Raw genomic sequence first — 25,639 nt, forward strand, 5'->3', positions numbered from 1 at the left:
CTCGCCATTGCGAATGAACAGTGAGGCCGTGGGGTTTGGTTTTGGCCCCAGCTCATCAACAGAATCAGTCACTTGGTGCCGAGTTGCGTTCTGATCTCTATTACCGTTCTGCCCGCTTGTGCTCCTGCGGGCCCACACCACGGACCCGCCCGCCCGCGCTGCGGAACCTTCAGGGCCGCGGGGTCACCCTGTGCCGGTGTCATCTCGTGGAGGGGTGACCTTGTGCCGGTGTCACCTTGGGCCGGTGTCATCTCGTGGAGGGGTGACCTTGTGCCGGTGTCACCTTGGGCCGGTGTCACCGCGCGGGGGCCGCCCCGGCCCCGCCCCTCACGCCGGCGCCGCCGTCCCAGGGTGCCGCGCGCTCTGGCGCGCATGCGCGGCGGGCCGGCATGGCGGCGGCAGCGGCCTTGCTGGGCCGGGCCGCGGGCCTGGGCCTCGGCCTGGTCACAGCCGCGGGCGGGCGGCGGCTCCTGCGGTGCGGGACGGGAGCGGGGCTGCGCGAGCGGGGCACCGGGACCCTCCTCGACGGTCCCGTTCTGTGCAGGGCCGGTGGCGCGGCGGAGCGCTGCCTGTCGCGGGGGACCAGCTCGAATCAGCGCCCGAAGCGGCCCCTCACCGCCTATTTTCGTTTCGTGATGGACAACCGCCTGGCCTTCAGGGAAAAAAACCCAGGTACGAGCTTGGAGGGGAGGCGGGCCCGCGCTTGGCGCTGTTGGGAGCCGGGGCTTCGCTGCCGCCGCCCCCCGGAGCGGGGCCATGGCCTTCGCCCCCCGGAGCAGCCGGAGCGGCTGTCCCTTTGTAAAGCCGAGCTTTGGGGACCACCTAAAGTCGTGGTGGATCTCAGGGACCCAGCCTGTCTGTTTATCCGCGCCACTCCCCAAGTGAATCCAGCACGCTCATGCTCGTTGCCTGCACGTGCCTGCTTGGCCTTCCGTGCCTCCTAAGTCAAAACAATGAACATGAGTATGTAACTTTAAAAATGCTCGGTGGAATACCTCGCCTAGATAATACATGTGAGCAGTGATTTATGATGCTCAATTATTTTTGGACTCTATACATTTGAAGTACATTTTTGCTGTTATGAGCTACGTGTGATTTTATTTTGAGGCTTAGTATTTGAACAATTGCAGGTACTGGATTGCATCACTGTATATGGGAGAAAAAGTAAGTGTATTTAGAGGAAAATGGCTTCCTGTGAATATGTTTGATTTACTATCAAAAACTTCACTTACAGGCAATGCAGTGACTCTTGCCAGGGAACTGCAGAATAGAAAGATAAGCTGGTTTTGAAATACTGTTGAAGGTTAAAAAGTTTAAAGAACTATGGTCATATTGGGCAAATCCTGTGGAAGATTTAAGTAGGGAAAACCATTTGATACCCTGTCTAGCTCACCAGTTCAAGAGTTCCACACTTTCATATAGAACTGGAAATTTTACCTTTGGTTTCTTCCCTGCTCCCACCTCCAAATTCAGACTATCTTGCATTGTACAGAAAAGGATCCAGCTGAAAAGGCAAAAAATGTGAAATTGTTGTGGAGTAACAATAGCTGCCTTGAAATGGTGCTTCAGTTTATTACTGCATGATGTGTTCAGGTGAGCACTGACTCTTCCCCATCCCCCAGATATTACAGTGCCCTTTAACTGCCACAGTGAGTTAGTTTTACAAAACATAAAAATGCATTTGTACAGAGATATGATACCTGTGACAGCTTTCCTTGGGAAAAGTTGAAGAAGCTTACTAAAGATACAATGTTGATCTTTATTTCCGGCCTTTCTCTTTTAACCTACAGAAGCCAGCAACACAGAACTGATTAAAAAGCTGGCAGGTGCATGGAAGGAGTTACCAGCATCACAGAAACAGGTAAGGTTCCATCCTTTCCCTGAGCACTTTGAACTCTACAGGTGGTGAGGTTTTATTTGGTTTGGTGTCTTGTGGTTTTTTTGTTTAATCTGATGGGGTTTTTTTGTTGGTTGATTTGTTTTTAAAGGGCTTGAAAAAACACCTGTGTACAAAGGTTCAGACATCAAAACAGTTGGGAGAATTGGGAGCTTTGAATAACTCAGGGGAGGTGTGGGGAGGTGACCCTGGCTGAATGCCAGGTGCCCACCAAAGCCACTCTCAGCTGCTCTCCTGAGCTGGGCAGGGGAGAGAAGACACAGCAAAACGAACGTGGGTCTGAATAAAGCAGGGAAAGATCCCTCACCAGCTAATGTCAGGGCAGAACAAACTTCACTTGGGGAAATCAGAGTAAGATAATGAGAAATAAAAACTCATATCCAAAGACACCTTTCCCCCTGCTCTCCCCTCTTCCCAGGCTCAGCATCACTCCCAGTTTCTCTGCTTCCTCCTGACAGCAGTGCAGGAGCACAGGGAATGGGGGCTGAGGTCAGTCCATCATGTGTTGGGCTGACCTCAGCTGCTCTTTCCTGTTCAGTCAGAGAATTTGGGCTCCCTTCCTCAGGGGACTCCATGAACTGCTCACAGTGAGTCTTTCCCATGGGCTTGCAGTTCTTCAGGAACTGCTCCAGCATGTGTCCTTCAGGACCAGGCTTCACCTTCCCCTTTGGGCACCCCTCTCCTCCAGTGGGGTCTCTTCCATGGGCTGCAGGTGATCTCTGCTCCCCCTTGGGCTGCAGGAGTACAGCTGCCTCACCATGGGCTGCACTCCAGGCTGACAGGGATCCTCAGCTCTGGTGCCTGGAGCATCTCCTGCCTCCTCTTCCCTGGCCTTAGGATCAGTAGAAGTGTTTGTCTGACGTGGTCTGCCTCCTTTCTCTGGCTGAAGTTGTGCAGTTTTCTTTTTTGCCTCCCCAACTCTGTTACCCCTGAGGTGCCACCACCATCGCTGATGGCCAGCAGCAGGTGCCACTTGGAGCTGGCTGGCCTTGGCTCCATCAGGCTTCTCATAGGAGCCATCCCTGTACCCCCCTGGCCATCAGAATCTGGCTGTGCAGACACAGTACAGGAGGATACTTTGCTTCTTGTACTTGCACTTGTGCATGACCTTGGCTTTAATACTTCTAATCTGTTGCCAGAGAAATGACACAGCTCTTGCTCCATGTGGCTGTGGGGCTGCAAACCAATTCTTTCTTCTTTTTGAAGGGCAGTATTGCATGATGTGTACAATGCAAGTTTTGTAAAGTTATTCTGCTCTCCTGTATAAGTAGGTGAAACCTCAGTTAATTTTGATGAAAGCACCAGCTTCTTTTGCTTCGTGTAAATTTCTTTAAGAGTCATCAAATGAAGTCATAAGTAGTGAAGTTTCTCTGAGTGGCAGTTTCAAGGAATAACCTAAAGAAAATCTAGGACTTGCTGATGGATTTAAATGCCATTTATAGCAAAGCAATGATTATTCTTCCTTACTGCAGTCAGCAATTAGAGGCAGTTAGGAACTAAATTCCATTTTCTAATGGAGATATTTAGTAGAGTCGAGGTGCTCTCACATCTCTTTTGGATTTCTCACTCTGTGTACCTTTCCCTTCTCTGAAATGTGGAACAGGGAATCAAACAGATGAAAATCTGATATTATCGTGTAAGTTTTTCAGTCTGTAATTTTTCTATTCATAGGTTAGAAGTGTTAGCTTGTCTAAGGATCAAGTGCTTCTGACTGAAAGCATCTAGCTTAACTTTAAGGCTGGTGGTGGTTTGTGCCATAGGTTTATGAGGAAGCAAGAAAAACAGACTGGAAAAGATACGGGGAGCAGCTGGCTGCTTATAAAGCACAACTGACTCCAGCCCAGGCTGCGGCTCTGAAAGAGGAAAAGAGAAAACAACTGGCAAGGAGAAGATCAATCAGGGCAAAAAGAGTAAGTATTTTGAAATTCAGGTTTCTTTTCTCTCAAGGAGCCTGAAGTCTGTTTGTCTAGTATACAAAGCAGAATTGAAGCATGTTTTAGATATACAAAAGCAACTCAGAATTGAAAAAAAGAGACAACATACACCCCCCACCCCCCCGCAGATTGCCACTGACTAAAATAATTACTGGTGTTAGCAGCTAGTTTAGTGGCTTTGCCATGCTTGAAGAGCACAGAACTAGCATGGATCTTTGTGCTTAGAGGTAGCTTCTCTATGCTTTTTTTCTCCCTATTTCTAGAGCTACCAGAGAAAGGATAGGCACTAAAAGACATTTGGACCAGCAACACTTTCTTCAGGTGGGAAGACATCCAGAAATGGCTTTTCACAAAGACCTTGTATCTGTTACCTCATTAGGCCCTACAAGGTAGCAGATGTTTGAAGTAGCCTTTTTTTTTCTTGCTTTTTTGGGCTCTGCCACTGTGTGGCTGCTGCTGTGACATCTGTTTGTGTCCTTTACTAGCATATTCATAGGCACCATCTTCCCTATTCCTTTTTGGCTGGTTTATGTATAAATCCTTAGAGACAGAACCACCTGTAACAGTACAATATTATGGTTTGTCTGGAAAGACCAAAGGGGTTACATATTGCTTATTTATTTTTGTGAATTAAACTGTGACATTGCCCTAATTGGCAAAAGCAAAACAAGTTTGGTTTAAAAGACCCCTACTTGAAAGGAGTTTGTAATCTTAATGATTCCACTGATCCTTTTTAGAGGATGGCACCACAAGGTATTCAGTTGGCATATGTTAACACCTAAGCAGTTGTTAACTTAGAGCATCTAGGCTCCAGTGGGAATGTCAGGACTGGAGAAAACAGGAAGTGTAATTGCACCTATAACTTGCTGTAATTTCATTCTCTAGCCATCATCCCTTTAGGCAAAGCATTCTGATAACAGAAACGCAGTTCTCTTCCACCTTCTCACCTCCCACAGATAAGTGTGTGCCCTCTTCTCTGCAGGCAGGCAGTATTTCACACCAGAAACTGAAGCCTTACTGATTCTTACTGAAGAATAATAGAAAAGCTGTCATCATGACTTCCTTACAGAATTGAATTTAGTAGCACTCTGGTTTCTGGAAGACTTAACTGAAGTAAGAATCAGTTTTAAATGCTTTTTCTTGTGAAAACTCAAGTTGTTAGCTTTTTGTAGTTCAACATTAGTCTTGAAAAGCACTAAGAGCATCTTGACATACAGTCCAGTTTACAGAATAAGTCACCAAAGAAAGAATGTGTATTTGATTTTTACATAAAATATAAAGATAAATACTGAGTTTAGTTTTGGAACAAATGCATGCTTGGTAGAAGGAATAACTTCTCTTGTTGTTTTTAAAGGAATTGAATCTGCTTGGAAAACCCAAAAGAGCTCGTAGTGGCTTTAACATCTTCGTGTCAGAAAATTTTCAACAAAGTGAGGGAAATTCAGCTGTGGTAAGCCAGGAAAGATTCTTTTTCTAAAATATATCCATTGTATTCAGAAAAATCTACTTTAGATTCTATCATTTTCAGAGATACTGTTCAGTAGTTCACTGTCTGGATGCTGCATTGCTGAGGTTATTTTTTTTAAGCTGTGACCGTCTGGCTATACTGCTAGCATGGCCTGTATAAAAAAAATGCTGTGTGGGTATACAGACTTAAAACATTTGTGCTGTTTTTTCCACCTCAGCATCACAGACTTTTATCTGTTCCTTTTGTAAGGAGATAATGATTCTTCCCTTTGTTTTGATGTAGAAATACAGTTTTTCAAAGAGCTGTGATGGTGTGCTCCTGTTCTGGCAGTAGCCGTTTATTGTATCTCCTATAGTTCAGCTCATGTTATGGAAATTCAAGAGTTCCTCAGCAAACTCACAAGTTCTGCACTGAACTGTGCTTTGGGGTGGTTTAAGTTACACTGGTGGATTATAGCACTTGAGGTGCTGGAGAACCACCCTGTGTGCCTCATGTGTTCCTTAGCCTACACATTTAGTCACAAGTCAGGATGGTGGACAGTTTGTTCCTCAGTTTTCCATGTACAAGGCAGGTTTCTCCAGTCAGCTGAGGCCTGCACTGTGAATGTGGCTCAGTTGATGCCCAGAAGCTTGATTTGAACCATATAGTTTATTACTTACTTAGATTAAAAGGGTAAATAAGGGGAGCAAGCTTTTGTGCTTTTTTTGCATTGGTTTATGCTTGACTTTCATGTAGTATTCATCTGTAGCCCTCTGAAATCAGTCTACTCCTAAAATAACTCTCATGCATGTTCTGTATCCTCTAGGCAAAGCTGAAGAAACTATTTGATACATGGCAAAAAATGTCTGCATCCCAAAAGCAGGTATGTCAGAGGATTTGAATGAGGCTCTGATCTCATCAGAATTAAAAACTTGAGTCAAAATTGATAAATTCATACAAAATCTTTAACTCAGTTGCTCAAATTATAATACTGAGGAAAATACTCCAAGATCTTCATGCATCTTGAAAAAGATTGTCATTGCCTTTATTCCAGTAGTGACCATTTAATTGACAGTGTTGTTGAAATGTGAGTCAGTGGGATAGGATGGAAGTTTGGTATGCCTTAAAGTGGATGCTAAGTAACATCTAGAAAAGAAGGTGGAATAATATGCAACAATTTGATTTTTTTATAATCATCCATAATATCTTTAAACACCAGCATAAGAATTTGCTGCTTATGGAAAGACTTGTTACAAGGGAAAGTAACAGAAATCCACAAGTGATGTGCATAGGGTAGTTTATTAACTTTGGTTGTCTGGGGGATAATTTTTTGCCAGCTTTTTTAGGGTATTGAATTATAAACCTGAGCAAATCAAAAGGGGAGGGGTGCTGTACTGAAATCTAAACTAAACCTTGACACTTTCAGGCATTCTGTACCCTGCTGTCATTCCTTCTGAATGCCCTCCTTCCAGGTGGCTTTTAATGTGTACTTAGGACATAGCCAAGGTTCAAGTTCTTACTGTAAAAAAATAATTTCAAATAATTCCACAGCAATTTCTATTCCTATGCCTCACTTCATCCAGCTATCTCAAACTAGTGCTCAAATAAAAAAGCCTTAACTGTTAGTAGTAGTAGTGAATAAATTTCCTCTTTGGGAATGGCCAGCTGCTGACATAACTGCAATTTAGTGCTAAAGCTTTGTATTTTTCTGCAAGTTTGATTTTTTTGGTCATTTTTTTCAATTAGCTGGGGTAGAAAGCAAATGCCTGGGCTGTTCACTGCACAGGTGTTGTTCTAAGTCACCTTTGTGTGTGGAAGTTTTCCAGAAAAAGCCCCTTGTGTAACTTCTTGATACCTTATTTTCCTTTCAGCCATACTTGCAGCTTGCTCAGGATGATAAGGTTCGGTATGAGAATGAAATTAAATCATGGGAAGCAAAAATGATCGAGCTGGGACGTGAAGACCTGGTGCGTTCCAAAAGGCAGAGTTTAAAAAAGAAACCTGCTGAAACTGCAAAGCAAACTGAAACAGCCAAAGCCAAAGCGTCCTCAAGTGGAAAAAAGGCAAAATTAAAAAAATCCGAAGAATAAAAAAATCCCCTTTGGTTGTCTTATTTCTGTCTTGCTGTGTTAATGCTGCAGTCAGCATTAGCACTGAAATGTGGAATGGCCATGAAGGGCCCTTTGGAAAGGTGATCAGGTAAGAGAGGAGTTACTGTCTCTCAGAACTGACTGAAATAATCACTGCAGGTGTAGCCTGAACTGTAGAATAGCAATTGATTAATCAAGCTGTGAATACTAATACCGACTGACAGCAGCAGTGCTCTCCAGTAACGGTTGAGAAGATCCAGCTTTTATAAGGTATTTTTTAATGAAAAATAAAAAATACTTTTTCTTTATGAAAGAAAGGATATTCTGCAATGTTACCATCTAAATTGTGTAAATCAAAGCTGCAATCTGAATTAACACTGCTGTGTTGTATTCCCTCCCTGTTACTGCTAGTGAGATGTTCTACATTTCATCAGGCACAAGAAACATAAAGCTAGCTTTTGTTTTATGCATCTGTCTTTTTGTACCTGTTAATCTGTGTATGCCACTTCTGTTGCATTTAAAGACCATGTGAGTTTTGTATGAACATACCTTTATTGGACTTTGATTTGTATTTGATTTTGTGCTTTTGTTTGGATACATACACACATTTTTGTCTTGCCCTTGTCACATTTGGGACGACCTAGAAGGAAAAGAAGTATGTGAACTCTTTGGACTTGTGTAATAAATACAGGTATTTTGAAAAGGTGTTTGGTTTCTTTCCTGGGGTTTCACCATCTTAAAGTCTCATAGGTATTTTGAGGAATCTATTTTTAGAATGCAGGCCAACTTTTTCAGTGTTGGGTGGAGCTCATCTGTTCTGAGTGACCCACAAAATATTCATGGAATTCCAGAAAGGCTTGGGTTGAAAGGGTCCTTCAAGATCAGATGGTTCCCACATCTCTCCCAGAGGAAGGGATGCCACTCACTACATCAGGTTGCTCAGGGCCCCATCCAACCTGGCCTTGGACACTGTCACCTAACAAGGGGCATTTTCCTCAAACCCTTTGTGATTGATCAGTCTGTCAATGCCCTGGGGTTGACTGCAGAAATAAATTGGAAGCAATTATAGACAAGCTCTGACTGCCAGTGCAAACCAGCTGGAGATAATCATTCAGTGCACAGAGAATCACAATATCCTGAGTTGAAGGACCCATCACGATCACAAAGTCCAACTCCTGGCCCTGTAGAGGACACACCAAGAATTGCCCCTGTGCCTCAGTGTTGTCCAAACAGTTCTTGAATACTGACAGGTTTGGTACTGTGACCACTGCCTGGGGAGCCTGTTCAGTGCCTGACCAGCCTTTGGGGTAAGAACCTTCTGATACCTAACACCTAATCCTGCCTGACACAGCTCCAGCCAGTCCCCTGGGCCTTGTTACTGGTCATGAGAGTGAAGAGATCAGTACCTGCCCCTCCAATGCCCCTCAAGAGGATATTGGAGACCTCAATGAGATCTCCCCTTCAATCTCCAGTTTTCCAGGCTGAACAAACCAAGTGGCGCAGATGTGCTGATGCTCAGGCCTCAGCCAGAGCTGACTTACAAGATGCAACCTGGGCATTATGTGACTTAATACCATAAGTATTATTTACCTAAAAATAGATGACTGAGACACTACAGCCAGCTGTTTCACACCAAACTGGCTGCTTAGAAACTTTCACATAACCTTGTGTGATTATCTGCAAGAAATGTATTATTTTAAGAAAATGTGCACAACTGACATGAATAAGCTTGCTTGTAGGATATTTTATTTGGCCAAGTCCTGGCCTCTGCTGGATGAGAAGTGTGCCATCAGACCCAGGTGCTTCTGCTGACTTTTTTGTCCGAGGACCTTTAGTGTGTGAGCATTCTGTTTGGGTCCTGACTGTGGGATACTGAAGGCTTAGGATGGTACCTAGAGCTGAGAAGGAAAGTGCTGATAGCAAGGTGTGATGTAGTTAACCGATGGGTGCAACTGAAGTTGCAGGCAGCAAGAGCTTTCTCAGCTTCCTCACTGAGCTCTGGTTTTGCCAGATGTTTTCAAGGTTGAGGCCAGACTCTGTGAGAGCGAAGAGCTTCGTTAGGGCAAAGGAGATTGTGTTGCTCTTTGAGTGTGGTGCGAAGAAGGGTGTGCTCTTGGAAGGGGAGGATTGGGGAAATCTTTTTGACCTGACACAGCTGATCTGAGAGCAGGGACGTTTCCAGCTTGGCTCTGCCCGGGGGTCGGGCTCGGTGCGTGTCCTTCTTTTGCGACTCGACAGCGTCACCGTGTGGTGGTTCTGATGAGCGCGGACGGTGCCCAGACAAAGCCAAGCGCTTTTCCGGCCGAGCCACGTTCCTGTGGGAGCAGTTCAGGGAAGAGCTCTTGGAGACAGAATGTGATCCGCAGGAAAGGAAGAGGAATTGTTTCATTGTTGGCTTTACACTTTAAAGGCTGCTAAAGGAAAGGTAATTCCAGCATGGCCTCTTCCTTTTAGAGCCCATTCTATGCTCAACACATAACACAAACTCACTGAACTCCATCAAACTCCCTGTGTGCTTGCCCTCTGGCACTCTAACTCTAGCAGCAGCTAACGTGCAGCAACTACTCCCAAAGAAAAAGTTCCACAGCAAAAAGCTATTTCTGGTCTTCACAGCCCCTTTGCAGTCTGTAAACCAGACAAACCACACTAGTGATCCACATGTTCCTGCTCAACAATCTATAGAGCATCTTCACATTCTCAAGGTGGCAGAGTCCATTGTTAGACTGCAACAATTCCATCTGCAGTTCAGACAGAGCGGTGTGCCAGGAAAGAATACATTTGCTGACCTTCCCTCTACCCTGTAAAACCTGATTTCCAGCACAATCACTTTCACACAGCTTCAACAAAGTCCACAGTCCAAGCAGCTATATCTCACAAAGAAGAAAGTGTCAGGACAAAAGAACATTCCTAAGGCAGCCATTTCTTCCAGCACCATTTAAATTGTGCACAGCATATTTGGAATACTCACTTTCCTCCTAGCATTTATGAAGTGGCTGATTTTTAACTCTCATGGCTGGACTGCAAACAGTTACCCATCAAACAGACTGTACAAGTAAAAGCCAATGTTGGGCTGCACCTTCCTCTTGCCACATGTAAATCACATAAACTCCCTGCTTCCCTCCTCTGCTGCATCTACCATCATGTTCTCTGCATCTTGAATCCTAGAGGTGAGTGCAATTGTTTCCACAGAGGGCTGGAAGGGTATGAATAGGGAGCAGCACAAGCAGCTCTTGTTGAACTTGCTCCTCCGACTGCTCACATGAGCTGGGCAAGCAAGCGTGTGGCAGCCACGCTCCTCTTGCAGCCTGGAACACTGTGCTCACAAGCACAGTGCTTGTGTGGCTTCATTCATTGCCTTTTTTATCACACTTCCATTCCCCAGAGGTGAATATTTGTCAACTATTTCCCCCTGCTGCAGCTTTTATATGAGCCATAAAATAAGGAATGGAATATTTTGAACTGAACATTTATTTTCTCTGGCACTCTTAACAGAGATATACATCCTACAACCAAATTTAGCTTTCATTACTTAGAAGGATCCCAGTATCTTTACTATTTGGGGAAGTAATTCTACTTCATCAGAAACAGAACACCATAGTGGAAAATAGATAATGCAGAGCTTCTTTATGATGCCCTCAAGCTTTGAATTCCCTGACTACAGGAAGAGAGGTGGGTTTTTTAGTGTAGTCTTTAACAGAACTTCTTTCAAGAGCAGATCTACCTAAAAAAAACTAAATCAGAAGAGCTTTGTTCAATCTGTGCTGTATGCCAGACATTCCTTGTATTAATGTGCAGGCAACCTACAACACTCATTCTTTTACTTCTTCTGCAGCTTTAACCAGTCATCAGGAACATATGAGGGGTGTAACTTTTGCTTTTTAAAGAACATTCTCTAAGATAACAGGCCAGACAAAGCTAGCACTTAACTCCTTACGTACTGAAGGAGTTTATAATCATTATTATGATAGTGCCAGTGTAGGAATCCCAAACAGGAGCACCCAGCACTAGGAATAGGCACAAGGAACTTCAAAAGCAAGCAGATCCATAGCAGAACATGCTAAAAAGGTAATTTCAAGTGCTCCCACTTATTTCCCTTTGTATGAATCTCATGGAAAGAAACTCTAAAATCCCTCTAGGATGACTTCCAGAAGTTCTGGAGTGCTGAAACCCTGCCTTGGCAAGAGGCAGTGCTACTGGCAGATGCTCCAGCTCGCAGCCTCTGGCAGGCCTTCCTTCCTTCCCTAAGCAGATTTGTAATCAAGTTTTCTTGGGCAGCTGGCACACAGCTGGCCACCACAGCTGTAACAGCACTCAGAAACACAAGCTTGTCTTTTGGGTAACCCTGACTTTCTGCTTCATTTAACAACCCTTCTTCTTGCACAATATAGTTTTAATCTTGCTTGGTTCACAAACCCATTAAAAAAAATGTCATCCTCATTTTTGCCACTCACTCAAACTATGACAAGAAAAAGTAACTTTATTACTGCATATTTTTTCTTATCATTATAATGCATGTAAACCACTTAAAAAGAAAGGAGGAGGAAGAAGAAGACTCCTGGCAATTCCTTGAGACAGCATTTGCAAATGCAGCTGGAAAACAAAACACCCACTTCTGAAGATGCTTAGGTAAAGTGGTCTCCCCTACCCCCTGAAAAAAAGGCAAAATATTTTTTATTTGAACAATATTGTTAGGTAATGTTTGGAACACTATGCTCCAATAGAGACAGCCATGGCAAAATCAGTTTTTTTCACCTCCCACTAATACTCCATGGCCTCTGTCTGCTCAGACACTGACACTAACCAGTTTGAGTGCTGCTCCACTCCCAGTAAAATGCTCACACCGGTCATTGACAGAGCAAGGGACCCACGAGCAGTGTTGGAGTAGGGTGACCCAGGGGCATGCAAGAAAGAGATGTTTTCCTTGTAGAATACTTAAGAAAAACCTTTTAACAATCTCACCTTAGATAAACACTGGTTTCCTGCCCAGTTTATCTGACAAAGGGCCAAATGTGATATTTCTAATGACCATTCCAGCAAAAAACAGGGATGATGCAAGGCTTAATTGGTAGGCTTCTTGTTCAATTAGGTACCACTATTAAAAAAATTCTTAATAAAAGTATGCCCTTCCCCCAATAAAAACTATCAAAATTATTCTCTTATTTCCCACTTCTTGTTTTATATCCCATTAAAGTTTTATTCAAAGTTTGATAGGTAAGCCAACACTTGTCATATTCTTTCCTCCATAAGAGATTCTAACATGTCTCCTCCTGGACATTTCATTGTAATAAATTAAAATTGTTCCACAAAGTAAGCATCATTCCCTGCACCCCAGTTCCCAAGCTTTGGCAAGACAGCTTACCCTGGGCTATTAAAACAAGGACCTGTGAAAAGCATAGCTATTTCACCACTGAACCAGCACAGTTATTTCAATGAGCAGATATTAAAATTTCTTCACTAAGAAGTACAATGCACATTCACTACTGCAGTACTTAGAGAGTTAATGCTGTGCTTTCTGAGCAATAAGTGATCCCTGGTGCCTTCCCTCACCACACACATGTTGAACTCTTCCAGAGAACCAGAAAGGGAATGAGAACCAGAAAGCAAAATGTTTTGGTTCATAAAAATGCTCAGAACTAGTTATGGGCTACTCATTGATATTTCAGTATCTTATTGTGCACATGCATTTATAATAAAAGAAAAGTTACAAATAAATTATAGGTTTCTTTATAAAATATATTTTCTACCTCATCCAAACTCTAAACTGAGGCAGCACAATCACAAATCATCAAAGAGAAGAAAATTAACTGAGAGTAGATTAAAAACACTATTTCCCAATGGGGCAAGGCACACAGACAGCTTGTACAGTGATTACTTCCTGAAGCACTACATAAGAACCACTCTGGAGTTTTTTTGAGAACACTCCCTGCAAAACCAGAAAGAACTGAGAATATTCAAGTTCCATTAAGTTTAATCTCCATCAACAAAATAAAGGAAATGAACTCTACAGAAGCAGCCCTTGCAGGGCAGAACAAGAGAAAAGATTGCTTTTACAAACTGGTACTTTTGCTGCTTAGTGGCTGCATGTTTGTGTTTTAGCAAGTCTGATACAGTGACACGTGAAGAATATAACTTTTAAAAGAATGCAGCTATTGACTTTATTTGCACAAAGGGAGCCTGTTAAATATTCTTCAGAATTAACTATAGCTTGCCAACAAAAACGTTGCCAAGGAGAGAAGGGGCTGCCAAGAGAGGTTGGTCCAGGCAGGACCATGGGGATACAGCCATATCTCTCCAGCAAACTGGCACTCAAAGGGGAGCTGCAAGAGACACCCCAGAGAAGAGCAGAACAGCTTGGCTGTTGTTCTATCTTGGTTTGAACAAGGGAGCAGCTTTCCTTCTTTCATGACCCTGATTTTAAAAGAAGCATTGTTTTTCATCAAGAAAGACTAGATAATTGCAGGCGTCTACCAAAGTTTTATTCTGGTCAGTAGCCTTCTCCAAAGGCCAGGAGATTGTCCTGCCAATTGACTGATCAATTTGAACTACTATAAATGCTCTCTTCACACAGGGGCTTGCAGAGTAACACCTAAAAGCTCCATATCCTATGAACAGCACAAGAAACTCCCTTCAAGTTAGCAAGAATAGAGACATGAGCCATCATTAATTAAACCTGGTAAAAATGGGTTTGACAAAAGCACAGTGAGTGGCTGTTGGTACAGTTCCTTCAAGACTAACACACATGGTTATGGCTGCATTTCTACCAGCATAACACTTGTTTACAAGCACACTAACTTTATACAGGGTTTCAGATTTGTTTTGGGGCTTTTTTAAGAAGTCTCTCTTTCCTCAGTCATACAAAGAAATTCTATTGTTGAAGGCAGTAAGGTAGGATGACTTTCCCTCTGTGTTCTTCGTTCATTTTTATTAAAATTAGTAGGAAGATTGGCTGGGGTGGTGCAGCACCCTGAGGAAGCAGTGAGTGCCACAATGAGTGTGGTACACTGGAAAAGCTAGTGAGGGTCAAAGTGCTGCTTACCTTGGAACTGTTTCAGCCTGGAAAAAATGAACTTTCTAAACAGTTTCTTAGCTTCCCCATCCATGCAGTCACTGTACATCAGCAGACAGCAGTGAAATCCTACATCTTGAATTCCTTGTAGTCTCTGCTCGAGCTGCTCTCGTAATTCCTTTCCTAATGCAAACAGAACAATCTGTTGCTGAACTTTGGCAAAGGCAGGCAGACAAAAGACAGGCTCCCATTCTTTTCCTGAATACATGTACAGAAAGGAGGAAAATAATTTTGGAAGTCTATTGATTTTACAATGTGTATTAGATTTCCCCCTCATATTCCACCATTTGATTTCCCATACTAGTGGGGAAAATACACAATGTCTCAGAAAAAACCCAAAACCAAAAAACCAAAAACCAAAAAACACCCCTCCCAAACAGATGTCACCATTGCTGCTGCTGAATATTTAACATTTTAACCTAAGATATATATACCAGCACTAGTTTTGAATAATCAGATTATTCCCTGAGAGGGTCTTACCAGCGTCACCTTAAAAAGCAGGAAGGCAGCTTTTAGCCCACATTCAGGAGTGCTCCCACTACCTGCTAAACATCAGGAGAAGAAATAAAGGAAAAAGAGTCAGCATTGCTTTCTGACTTCCACAATTTCTTGGCAGGGTGCTTGTACTGCATGAACTTTTCTGACATCAGAAACTGAAGCACTGCAAGGTCCCTTAAGAGTCAGTCTGCGCTTCTGGGATGGATTTTCATAATGCTTAAAAACTATTTATTGCTACTGTTTTTTAAATCTTCTTCCTCAATTACCCATATCAAGAAATTCTTTTATTTGAGGAAGTAAGCCAGGAAGCCTTGCAAACAAGGCCTAGAAAATGTGGTTACTGAGGTTTTTGCTTGGGTTTTGCTAGGGGTGTTAACAAATGACACAAAAGGAGGTTTGAAAAAGGATAGGGCCAAACTCATCTATGCATCTCCTCCTCTGGATTACCAGAAGAATTCTGACTAAGGAATAAAAAAAAAAAAAATCAGTTTGATGTCCAGCAGTTCCCCAGGAAGTTACACTCTTTTGGGACACTGAACATCTCAATTTTCATTTACTCTGAACCATACATCGAATCAAACCAGGTGACACTATAGCATGTTCAAGTTGCCTTTAGCAGGGTCCATTTCATTTCAGCCTAAATTAGCTTCAGACTTCATGGCAGAACCTCAAGGGCAGTTTAGTCACACTTAAAAGAGTTTTTCAAGTCTCTCCAAAGTTCAGCTAGGTTGTTTTTGGTGCTTGAACCATTACAATAAGTAACAGAATACAGATTACACAGTGACTAGTTTGTTAATAGTAATTCAGGTAATAAAATATCCACTGCATCTTGCTCAAAGCAGCATTTATTAAAGATAGCATCAAGATAAGTCAATGCATAACAAAGTTTCCATCCTACAAATATGTAAACAAGCTGACAGCAAGTTATTATTACAATATAAAAATTAAAGCTTACATTGCATTTTTTTAAAGCTACTATCTTCAGTCCAAATGTATATTCTCTGGTTTGTAGCATTTAAAAATACAAGTTCTTGAAAAATGTTAAAGTATTGCCTTTGAACATACAGTTTTGTAGAAAAAGTACTTAAAAATACCAACTTCCCATTAATAAAAGCAACACCAAAAATAAAACACATTTTTTTCATGAACAGCACATTGAACGTGTCCAGCATTTTCTTCACCATTCTCTTTTACCAAGTAATCTTCTATTTAAAAATTCATTATGGTTTGCAAAATGTATGGTGGACATTATTCAGGTACTTTCACACACCAAAGGAATTAGCAATATTGGCAATCACATTGCAATCGAAGTCCAGCCTAAACTCATTTGCAGCTGAGGCCACCAATTTAATCCTCATCTCAGACTGGCTATTTTAACAAGTACAGTAGGCTCTTGCTAAGAAAGCTGAGTCAGTTCAGATATATTTTAGAAAGGCTTGAAACCTTGATATGATTTAAACAGAAATACATATTCTCTTTTAAAGCACTTTTAAACCCCAAGTCTTTGTTTGACTACAGTCAAATTAGCAATCCTGTTGGTGGCAGTCAGTTCTCAGGAAACACTTTGTTCAGAAGATTAGATAATTTGACTTCAAGTACATTTTACATTCCAAATCCACAAAGAATATTAAACACCGACTTTTAACATTTTTTTCAAGAAGTTTCCTGGCAAGAGCTAGACAGATGACTTCTGCAGTTGCTAAGGCAAAAAAAGTTTGAAAATTCCCTATAACCAAAGTTAGAAGATTGTAGTGTTTCAAAACCAAAGTAAACTAAACTCCACAAGGAGAGAGAACTATGTTTCACTGGGATGAAAGCTAATCATGCCATTGTGCCCTGACAAGCATCACCTAACAATGAACACTAAGAAGAAAAAATGAAGATAATCCAGTGAACCAGTTTGAGGATGAATTCATAGATCAAAATCAGACTGACAAGTAAATATTTTTATAGTTGGCTATTAGACTGAAGAAAACAGCTAGGAAAGCATTGAAGGTTTGATCATGTAAGACCTGGAAGAACAGAAATACATTTATATGCAAATAGTAATGAATATGAATAACACTGCCAGCTTTCCTAATTCCATGCAAGTTCCAGGAAGAGGAGGATTTATTTAGCCTTTATCACTACTGAGTTAGCAAGTTAAGTCTGCCAGAAGTTACAGCCTCAGGTACATAGAGACACACAGAGCAACTTCCTGACAGGAGTGTGGTAGAGCCTGAAACACTTCAATGATCTCTAGCCCTAGAAATGTGTTAAAAACACAACCCCCAAAACAGGATCTACATGAACCTGTAATAGGAACTGTAATTCTGAAAAAATGGCTTACTCTGCTACTTGCAGGATTATGATTTGTACAAAGATGATCCTTTTTTTGCTATGCTTGCTGGTAAAACAGGCATGATTAGTTACAACAAAATGTGTCAGCAAGTGCTCAACTCTACAGTAAGAGTTAGAGATTCCATCCCAGGCCCAGGTTAGTCTAGTGTTCAGAGAGGGGTGAGATGCAAATACAAGAGCTTAGGGTTCCTTAGTGACTTATACACAGACATGCCTCAGGGAAACAGAGGAGAAGCACAAACATTCCTGGGGCAGAAGTCCCACACTCCAGGGGAGGTTGCTTTTGTGATCACTCCTTGCCCACAGCTCCTTAGAAAAGCTGGATGACAAGGTACAGTTTTGGTTAGGGGATGGGATTTTTGCACTGTACTCATCTGGGAGAGAGCAGCCTTCCTGTCTTCTGGTATCTGTATTTCTGAGTTAAGTATTACAGGTTTTAGCCTTTTAATCACATTGGCCTGCTGGGACTTCTCCCTAAAGCACTGAGGTTCCTCAGAGATGCTGAAATGCTGTTGTATTTGAGCACAGCTTTGCACAGGGCTTGCAGACACTTCCCACAGCCAGGGAGGAACAACACCAACACAGACCAGCTGCATTTGTGCCCACAGAACTCAAACCCTGGCTGAAGTGTGCAGAAGACTACTTTGAATGCCAGTCTGTGCTGCAGACCAGCAGTGAATCGCTATGGCTGTAACAGAAAAAAGAACTGCAGCAGGCCCAAGCCTCAGGAAATATTTAAAATCTCTGCTGGAGACTTGCAGATGACTGTCAATACCTGGGGAAAGGCCTAAGGATTGAAGTCAGAGATCCCAGGATAAGAAGAATCCAGGCCATTTCCTCTCTGAGGGAAGTAACAAGGTCTGTTCCAAAGATACATAATAAAATACTACCTGCAAAAGGTGGGTAGGTAGGTGGTTTCTCCCTGAATCCACAGTAGAAATAAAGTCACACAGCAAACTAAAGTCAGCCTAATTCTCAGAACGGCAGAAAATAGTACCAAAGGTGACCTAAAAAAGTAATTTTGACAAGTTACTGTGTTGAAAGACATTTCAAAATTAATCTCTGTGCAGATATGCCATGAGATTCTAGGTTATAAAATGACTGACTAAACCAACTAGACTTTTAGAAGAAGCTATTTATATGCAAATATTTTAGTAATAACTTCAGTAATAAAAGAAAGTACTACACAGGCCATTTTAGAATTCACATATGGTATGAAATATACACTCATACACGTCCTGAAGTACATATATATATAAATATATTTGTTCTTAAAGCAATGTAGAGCAAAACTAAACCAGGGCCTGACTAAGCTATCATACATACCTTTATGGCAGCATGACTTTAACACACAGCTCATGGGCTGATCAGATCCCTGAGGCGTATCACTGGAATTGCTACAAGATTTACTTACCACAATTTTAACCAAAAACTGATTTAAATCATGTTACATCTCTTTAGATGGAGGAAGACAGACACAAACAAAACAACCCTACAAACAAAAACCCCGCAAACCCCCCCAAAAAAACACACACAGACAAAACCCACACAGCCCTATAATACATAGAAAGGCACCTGATAATATTGTTAGTAGCAAATATGTACAGCATCCTAAGTGTACTTAAGGAATCAAGATAAATTTTAAAAAGATCATAAAATACAAGAATTGCTGGCATTCAAAATGTAACTCTAACCTATCTAGCAAGTCACTAAAATGACATGTGCAGTTGTAAATCATTAAGAGTGTGCAAAACTATACAGTTTTGCATAAAGTGCTATATGTACCCCCAGTTTGCTAAGCTTGGCAATATGATGCAAGATGATGATGTTAAGGTTGTATCCTACCTACCTCACCTTTCCTTTTTCTTTCCCACCGTCATCCACTGTCCTTTAAACTGTACATTTAAAAATTACACAAAGGCCTTTTCAGGAACTGTAGTTCAGAAAAATATTTCAAGTATATCTATCTTTCAATGTAAACTTGGGGACACAATGGTTCAATTCTCACAAGCTCTAGATACTTGAATCTTCTGCTAATTTAACTGGAGTTGCAATAATTTCAATCTGTTCAATACCTCTGGCAAAGAGTATTTCCTATTCCTCATTTAACTCCTATTTAAGGAGTGCTGAAATTCATGCTGTAATTTGTCCAGATTTAAATCTAAACAACTATAGAAAAACAGAGTAATACTTTATCTGATCACTTGGGTTCACAAAAAACAAGCCCTACCATATCTGTTCATACAGACCCATTTTAGGAATTGTACACAGATCTTTAACACTTGAATTCAAATTATTATAGTACAGCAGTTTCTCTTGCAGGCATTGTGCAGTACACTTAAAAGTATACAGCAGGTCTCTTCTTTACTCTGTATTTCAGTGATCCATATCGTATCTGAGGGGAAAAATAAAATTATAACAAAGAGTTGAGTCACACCAAGCAGAAATATGATTACTCTGCCCACTAACCTTATTTTGCAAATGTCTTTCAATGTGCTTTGGACACTCCAGTTTCACTAAGAGAATCTACCTACGACTAAATGAGATAAAGTTTCAACAGAATTGGGCAAGAAGAATAAGTATCATCTGTTTTCCTGCAATGACCCAAAAGCTTCTATGATACTCCACAGAGATTTATCCAGAAGTATCTTTAAATTCTGTGATGCATGCACATACAAAGTGCATTGAATGCTAACCAGGATCTTCTCTTCATAGATCAGAGAGTCAGGCCATGTGTCTATGGGAACTAAAAAATCCTGACTGTTCTTTATCTATTAAACAGGAGATGTTTAAGTGTGCACAACATGCAAATGGTAATACTGCTATCCATAACCTTTCCATGGTGAAAAGTTCCTGAAAGCTCGATGGTGTCAGAATTAGCATTGCAAGCACAGAGTCTGTTTCATCTTCTCTCCCTTGCTTAGTTTACTTCATTCATCTATTTCCCCTAAACACTCCAAACTACAAAAGCTCCAAACCTAGATATTGTTATCACATACTTCCTTCCCCATTTAGCATTCTAGAACCCAGTTATTGCTGACAACTTCTCCAGGATTAAAAACAAAAATCAATTTCTGCACTATGAAAAATGCCAATATACACTGAAGAAAAAACTCAATTAACCAGGATTACACTTGCCTCTTTACGGCCTTTAATAGTTTTCACAGATTTCATACTCTGAGTTCTTCGAAGGCCTCTCTGAGCAAACATTTCATCCTCTGAATGTGTCCCCTCCATCTCTTCATCTGTTTTATCATCTCCAGGATTTTTTTCCAGTGGAGCTTTGTAACCTTTGTTTAAAAAAAAAAAAAAAAAAGTAGCTGTAACTTTTTGATTTCTAAGAAAGCCGTGATTTTCATCTTTACCACATGTGAGTTATCCTTTTAAATGATCTGCTTATTTCAAAACAGAAACATCGACTCTGCCACAAGTTTGGTACTTCCAATCCTGCCACTTGGTTCCACAGGTATGAAATGCAGTGATTCTTCAGTTGTCAAAACTGAAACCACAAGTCTGCTGACATCTTCTGCTTTACACTGAACTGTAAAAACCTTAGCGGTCATTTTAAGTAGTACTCAAGATTTTTGGACACAATCCACGTGAGAGGGAGGTCACACTTACATAAACCTTTAAAGGTCTCTTCTAACACAAACCATTCCATGACTCTCATTCATAGATCCTTCTGCATACTCTCATCCTCCTGCATTTTTAATACCAAAGCTCCTTTCAGATCGGTAGCACACCCAAGTACTGTTAAGGGTTGTTAACATCCTGCAAAACCAGGACCAAGATTATTACCTAAGACTCTCACTAGAGGGCACAAACTGCTTAAAAACACACCCTGAAAAGCTCCTTGGGGTCCAACAGCCCCAAATCCCCATCAAAGACCTATCACAAAGCTCCCAAATCCACTCTGCTTCCTTCCTCCACCAAACTCTCCTTTTATCCCAGAATCTACAGGCTGTAGCACTCAGGAACACCTTTTGGACTCCAAACCAAACTTTATTAATGACCTGTGTACATTTCATCTTAAGCCAATGTTTTATTTAGGCTTAGCTAATTTTTCTTAAGTTTTTTCCCTAGAAATTAGAGTCACATAATCTATTCCACACTACTTGAAGCAGACATTCAGTCCTTCTCTTCTGCCATTTTAGAGGCAACACATCTCTTCTTCCAGTACAGTTTCAATTCATCCTTTTCAACACAAAAGATTTCAATCACATCGGTTTCTCTGTTTCAGACTAGCAGTGTTTGTAGTGACACCAATACTTCTTATCTCTGTTTGAAAAACGTGATACATCAGCATCCCCTCACAGCATTCCCTTTTTCACTGCCAGCCCAGCACCATCCTATGATCCACATCCTACAAATTAGGCCTTTTCTACCAATTTGCAGAGAACTCCCAGCTCAGACCACAAAAAATAAGATCCTGCTAAGCACAGCAGAATATTGCTACATAGCATTCCTAAATCTATGTGTACTTTTGATCTTTTTAAAGTTCCTAATGCTGCAGAAAATTCAAAGAAAACATGGGAGGTGTATGCTAGATATCCGACCAGGAGCAGAAACAATTAATTAAATTCAACTAACTGTAAGAAAGCTTTTTGACATTTGAAATTGAATCTCACAATCAGTGATTATTTATATAGTATAAACTGAAGCACTTCTTAAAAAAAATTAAATTCAGAGCATTTTCAAGCTATTTTAGACAGGTAAGTAATGCTCTCTTACTGAGGAACAGACCCTGCACAACAGCTGCAATGACATCATCTCTAGTGCAGCTCTTCATGAATTCTTGGCTTTCTCTCCAGCCAGAAGCTCCAGCTCACACTGCCCTGCACAGGATACCCTCTGGAAACAATGTACAATTCAGCTCAGGTCCCTTCAGCTGGCCATCTATTCCTTACAAACATCATGGGCTATCACATTATCCATGGAATCCCTTGGATGCCACACACACTACTCCTCCCCAAAACAGAGGGATATGAAGGAATGACAGGCTTAGGTGAAAATAAATAGCCCAGATCTACTTATTTTGTGGGAAATATCAGCTCCTTGACATTTTAGCCTTGCCATTTAAAAAGGTGTAATTACCAGACTTCCAGCAAAACCTTCCTTCAAGCATGACAAGCTCAAGAGCAAAGTGATGATGACAATAACAGTACATGTAATATAACAATGAAACAATAGTCTTTCTGAAAAAAAAGGTCACACACCATCTTCTAAGGGCTGATGGGCATCAGTACACTATGAAAACTTGATGCCTTTATTATTCCTATCACCATAAACAATTTTACATTTTGATCTATTACTAGAAGCCTGGTAAATTAATTTCTATTAATTTTCTCTTCTATTTACTAAGCTTCCATATGTTTTCACATTTAACTTCTTGTACATTTGTCACAGAAACTCCACTTAATCACATAACGTTTGACTTCCAATTAAGTTTTACTTCGGTAATAAATTCTTGTTGCCAATTGGCAAGGACAGGAGTAATGAATACAGTATGATTACTGACTGGCTGTGAGAAGAAAGTAATTCAGGAAGGATTTCTTAACTGTCATAATTTACTTTGCTTGAATGTACTCTGTTTAAATGTACTGGAATTCTTTGAGGCCTTTTCCATTTAGAAATGGGGGCAATGTATTTCTGTTATTGCACTTTTGCTTTGGGTGAATTGTTCTTTTAGGTAGGGAAGAAAAAAGATACATACCTGAAGATTCACTTGTAGAGGCTCTGGTTTTCTTTTTAGCTTCTGGCAATGTCTGATAAGGTCTCTGTCCAACAGGCTCATCTCCTTGTATAGTAGTCAAATCATGCATGCTGAAACTTCTCAGTTTCTCAGTTATTGCACCTTGGCTCTGAAATACAACAACAGTATCTTTGGAAACCAGGCAGAGGTTTAACTTTGCTGCTCAGCTTGGGTTAAGATGTTTAAGCCCATGCTTCCTTGCTGCACAACAAAACCTACTGAACATACACATGCAGTTGCTTTACACTTGATTTAGGTATTGCTTTTACCCACGCTTAACTGTGCATTGCTCCCAGATGACAAAGTTACACAAGCTGGGAGCTTAATTACAAATGCTGCATTTCATTTCTTTCATCTGAGCAAATAAAGACTGAGGGTAAGTGTTTAAAAGAAACACACATCAGAAATGTTCACTTCAAACACGCAGTTCAAGGTAGCATGACAGTAACACTTCCACTTTAAAGAGTATGGTTGAAGATAGTTTTCTGCTACTTTATATTTTATCCTCCACAAATTTGAATAAGGTTAAGGAGAAAAATGTTAAAAATACACTCTGTAACATTAACTCAAATAACTGAGAAACTGGCAGCACTATAAAAGCAGCTCCAGTTGACAGAAACTTGAAACCACAAACCAAAGAGTTCCTGCCTGGACTCCAGGCTAGCAGGTCCTCTCACTAATACAGATTTACTGACATAATACCAACACAAAATCTAATGCTGCACAGGAGAATAGTTAATCACATATGAACATTAAGTATTCCTTCTCCAGTTGTCTTCCCCTTTTTTCCATACGGAACATATGGAAGTTTCCCTGTTGGAAAAAAAGCTCTTTCATCTTACATCAGATGATGTTATTATTAAAGCATTAAAGATTAATTTATTGCATAAGCAACTAAAAGAATAAGACCATGAGAACAAGTACTCAAAGTCATGTTAAAATAACATTTAATTCTTCCATCTCTGGCATAAGGCAAAAAATAACCATTTCAGGGAAAGGTTGACACGCCTGTGCATGAATTCCACTTCAAGCAAGTGTTAAAGACTTTGTTTCATTCTTACAAATGAAGCTTTTAAGTAAAATTCTTAATTTGAACAGCATGTTAGCTAGCAGGAGCAGAAACCTGGGTACAATTCCACACACCTTTCTCTGCAACAGCACCAGCAGAAGGCAATTCTGGCACTGCTGGCCACAGCCATTTGTTCCCACTCTCATGACAACAACTGTTTTTGCAATTGGTAGACCAGCACACTGAATTAGTCCACATTAAAAATAGCCACGTAAAGCAAAGAGACAGTTGAATTAAAGCTCCTTAAGTTTGTGTGGGTACCAAAGTGCAGGGGGAAAATTGGCTGAAAGCTAGTATTCATTTTCTAATGACTAGTTATTAGTACAGCATATAAAATTAAGACAGTGGACAGTATTCTACTCAAGCATGACAAACCTATTCTAATTCTTACCCAATCATTCATACATTGTCACCAATCAATAACAAAGAAAAGGTTTCTTGTGAGAGAAGTAGAAGCCTTAAATTATTCTGTCTCTTCCAACATGCTTGTAGGATGACTCAGTTCTCACAAAGTAACGTGCAGCTTGCCTTTGAGTTAAAATGCTCTATGAACACTGCACAGTGTCTGTATTAAAGACTGTAAAAATCCCAAAGTCAAATTTATTCCCCAAAATGGCTCATTTGAGGCAGGTCTCCTAAAGTCCCTCCTAAGGCAGGAAAAATCCTGCCCTTCCACTACTCCACTGCTTGCACTGAAAAGCATTTCAAATAAACTACATCAGGAATCAGCTATGCCTGAGAACTTTATCAGCTGCTAGGATATGGAGAAGAGAATTGCAGAAAGAACCGCTTCTTTTGACAAGCAACATCTTACAGTAAATATATTACTCTGCTATAACATACAAGATTGTTCATCAGACTGTGTCCAATGCTTAAAGAGGTTGAACAGGACTCAAGTCTCAGTCACTGAACACTGGTGAATATGTAAAATGGACCTAGTCGGTTCTCAGCAGAATTCAAACAAATTCAGCACAATTCCACTCACCAAGAGTGAGAATTGTGAAACAGAATCTACTTAAAATACTGACAGAAGCTGGTTTTTGCCAGCAGCACAAGTATAGAAAGACACACTTGTTTAACAGCTGCCCAGCAAATTCATTCATCATGTGATATACTACAAAAAGACATTTGGATATTGTATAGAATAATGCAATTAAGATTATAACAACTAACATACCAAGAATTCACATTACAAGCCTATATTTCTTATTCCACTGTAGATAGAGGACTAGATCCAAGCAAGGAACATTCAGCCCTATTTTCCAGTGCAGCTTTTGGATACAGAATTTTGTTTTTCAAAGGAGGAAAAGAAGTCAAGTATGTGCCATAAAAAAACATTGTGCCCCTAACCAAACTGCACGGTTGAGCTGGAGCTCCAGTGGAGCACTGCCTCATTCAGGGAGGACGTAAGGGATTTATACAATGGGCCCTTCATTCCAAAACTACTTGCCAAGATGGAAAGTTTTACTCAAGTTACACACAGAAAACATTGAGAAGTTTGAAAGGATATATACACAAATAAAGATGCAGCACACATGCCTGGGAG

The 25,639-nt window shown here is 40.9% G+C and overlaps 3 protein-coding genes across 3 annotated transcripts in view; 1 reads left to right on the top strand and 2 right to left on the bottom strand.

Annotated features, from left to right (window-relative positions):
- The first annotated feature begins 371 nt into the window (after window positions 1-371).
- On the top strand, window positions 372-8,071 carry TFAM (transcription factor A, mitochondrial). The gene is made up of 6 exons (XM_030241407.2): window positions 372-672; window positions 1,791-1,861; window positions 3,658-3,807; window positions 5,186-5,281; window positions 6,105-6,161; window positions 7,150-8,071. The coding sequence occupies exons 1-6, from the start codon at window positions 390-392 to the stop codon at window positions 7,366-7,368; spliced, it is 876 nt and encodes a 291-aa protein (XP_030097267.2). The 5' UTR covers window positions 372-389; the 3' UTR covers window positions 7,369-8,071.
- LOC115485546 (uncharacterized) lies at window positions 7,315-14,837 on the bottom strand. The gene is made up of 2 exons (XM_030241232.2): window positions 14,405-14,837; window positions 7,315-9,683 (listed from the first exon to the last, which is right to left on the bottom strand). Exons 1-2 carry the CDS (start codon window positions 14,709-14,711, stop codon window positions 9,304-9,306), a joined length of 687 nt encoding a protein of 228 aa, XP_030097092.2. The 5' UTR covers window positions 14,712-14,837; the 3' UTR covers window positions 7,315-9,303.
- Window positions 14,838-15,759: 922 nt separating this feature from the next.
- The window catches only part of REEP3 (receptor accessory protein 3), a 36,814-nt gene continuing 26,934 nt past the window's right edge, over window positions 15,760-25,639 (bottom strand). Inside the window, exons 6-8 of the mRNA XM_009087568.4 lie at window positions 22,986-23,133; window positions 20,411-20,562; window positions 15,760-19,667 (exon numbers count right to left, since the gene is read on the bottom strand). Coding sequence (XP_009085816.1) covers window positions 19,611-19,667; window positions 20,411-20,562; window positions 22,986-23,133 — 357 coding nt within the window. The 3' untranslated portion in view covers window positions 15,760-19,610. The remainder of the gene's footprint in view (window positions 19,668-20,410; window positions 20,563-22,985; window positions 23,134-25,639) is intronic.

The sequence above is a fragment of the Serinus canaria genome, chromosome 6 (genome assembly GCF_022539315.1).
Source record: "Serinus canaria isolate serCan28SL12 chromosome 6, serCan2020, whole genome shotgun sequence".
Lineage (NCBI taxonomy): Eukaryota > Metazoa > Chordata > Aves > Passeriformes > Fringillidae > Serinus > Serinus canaria.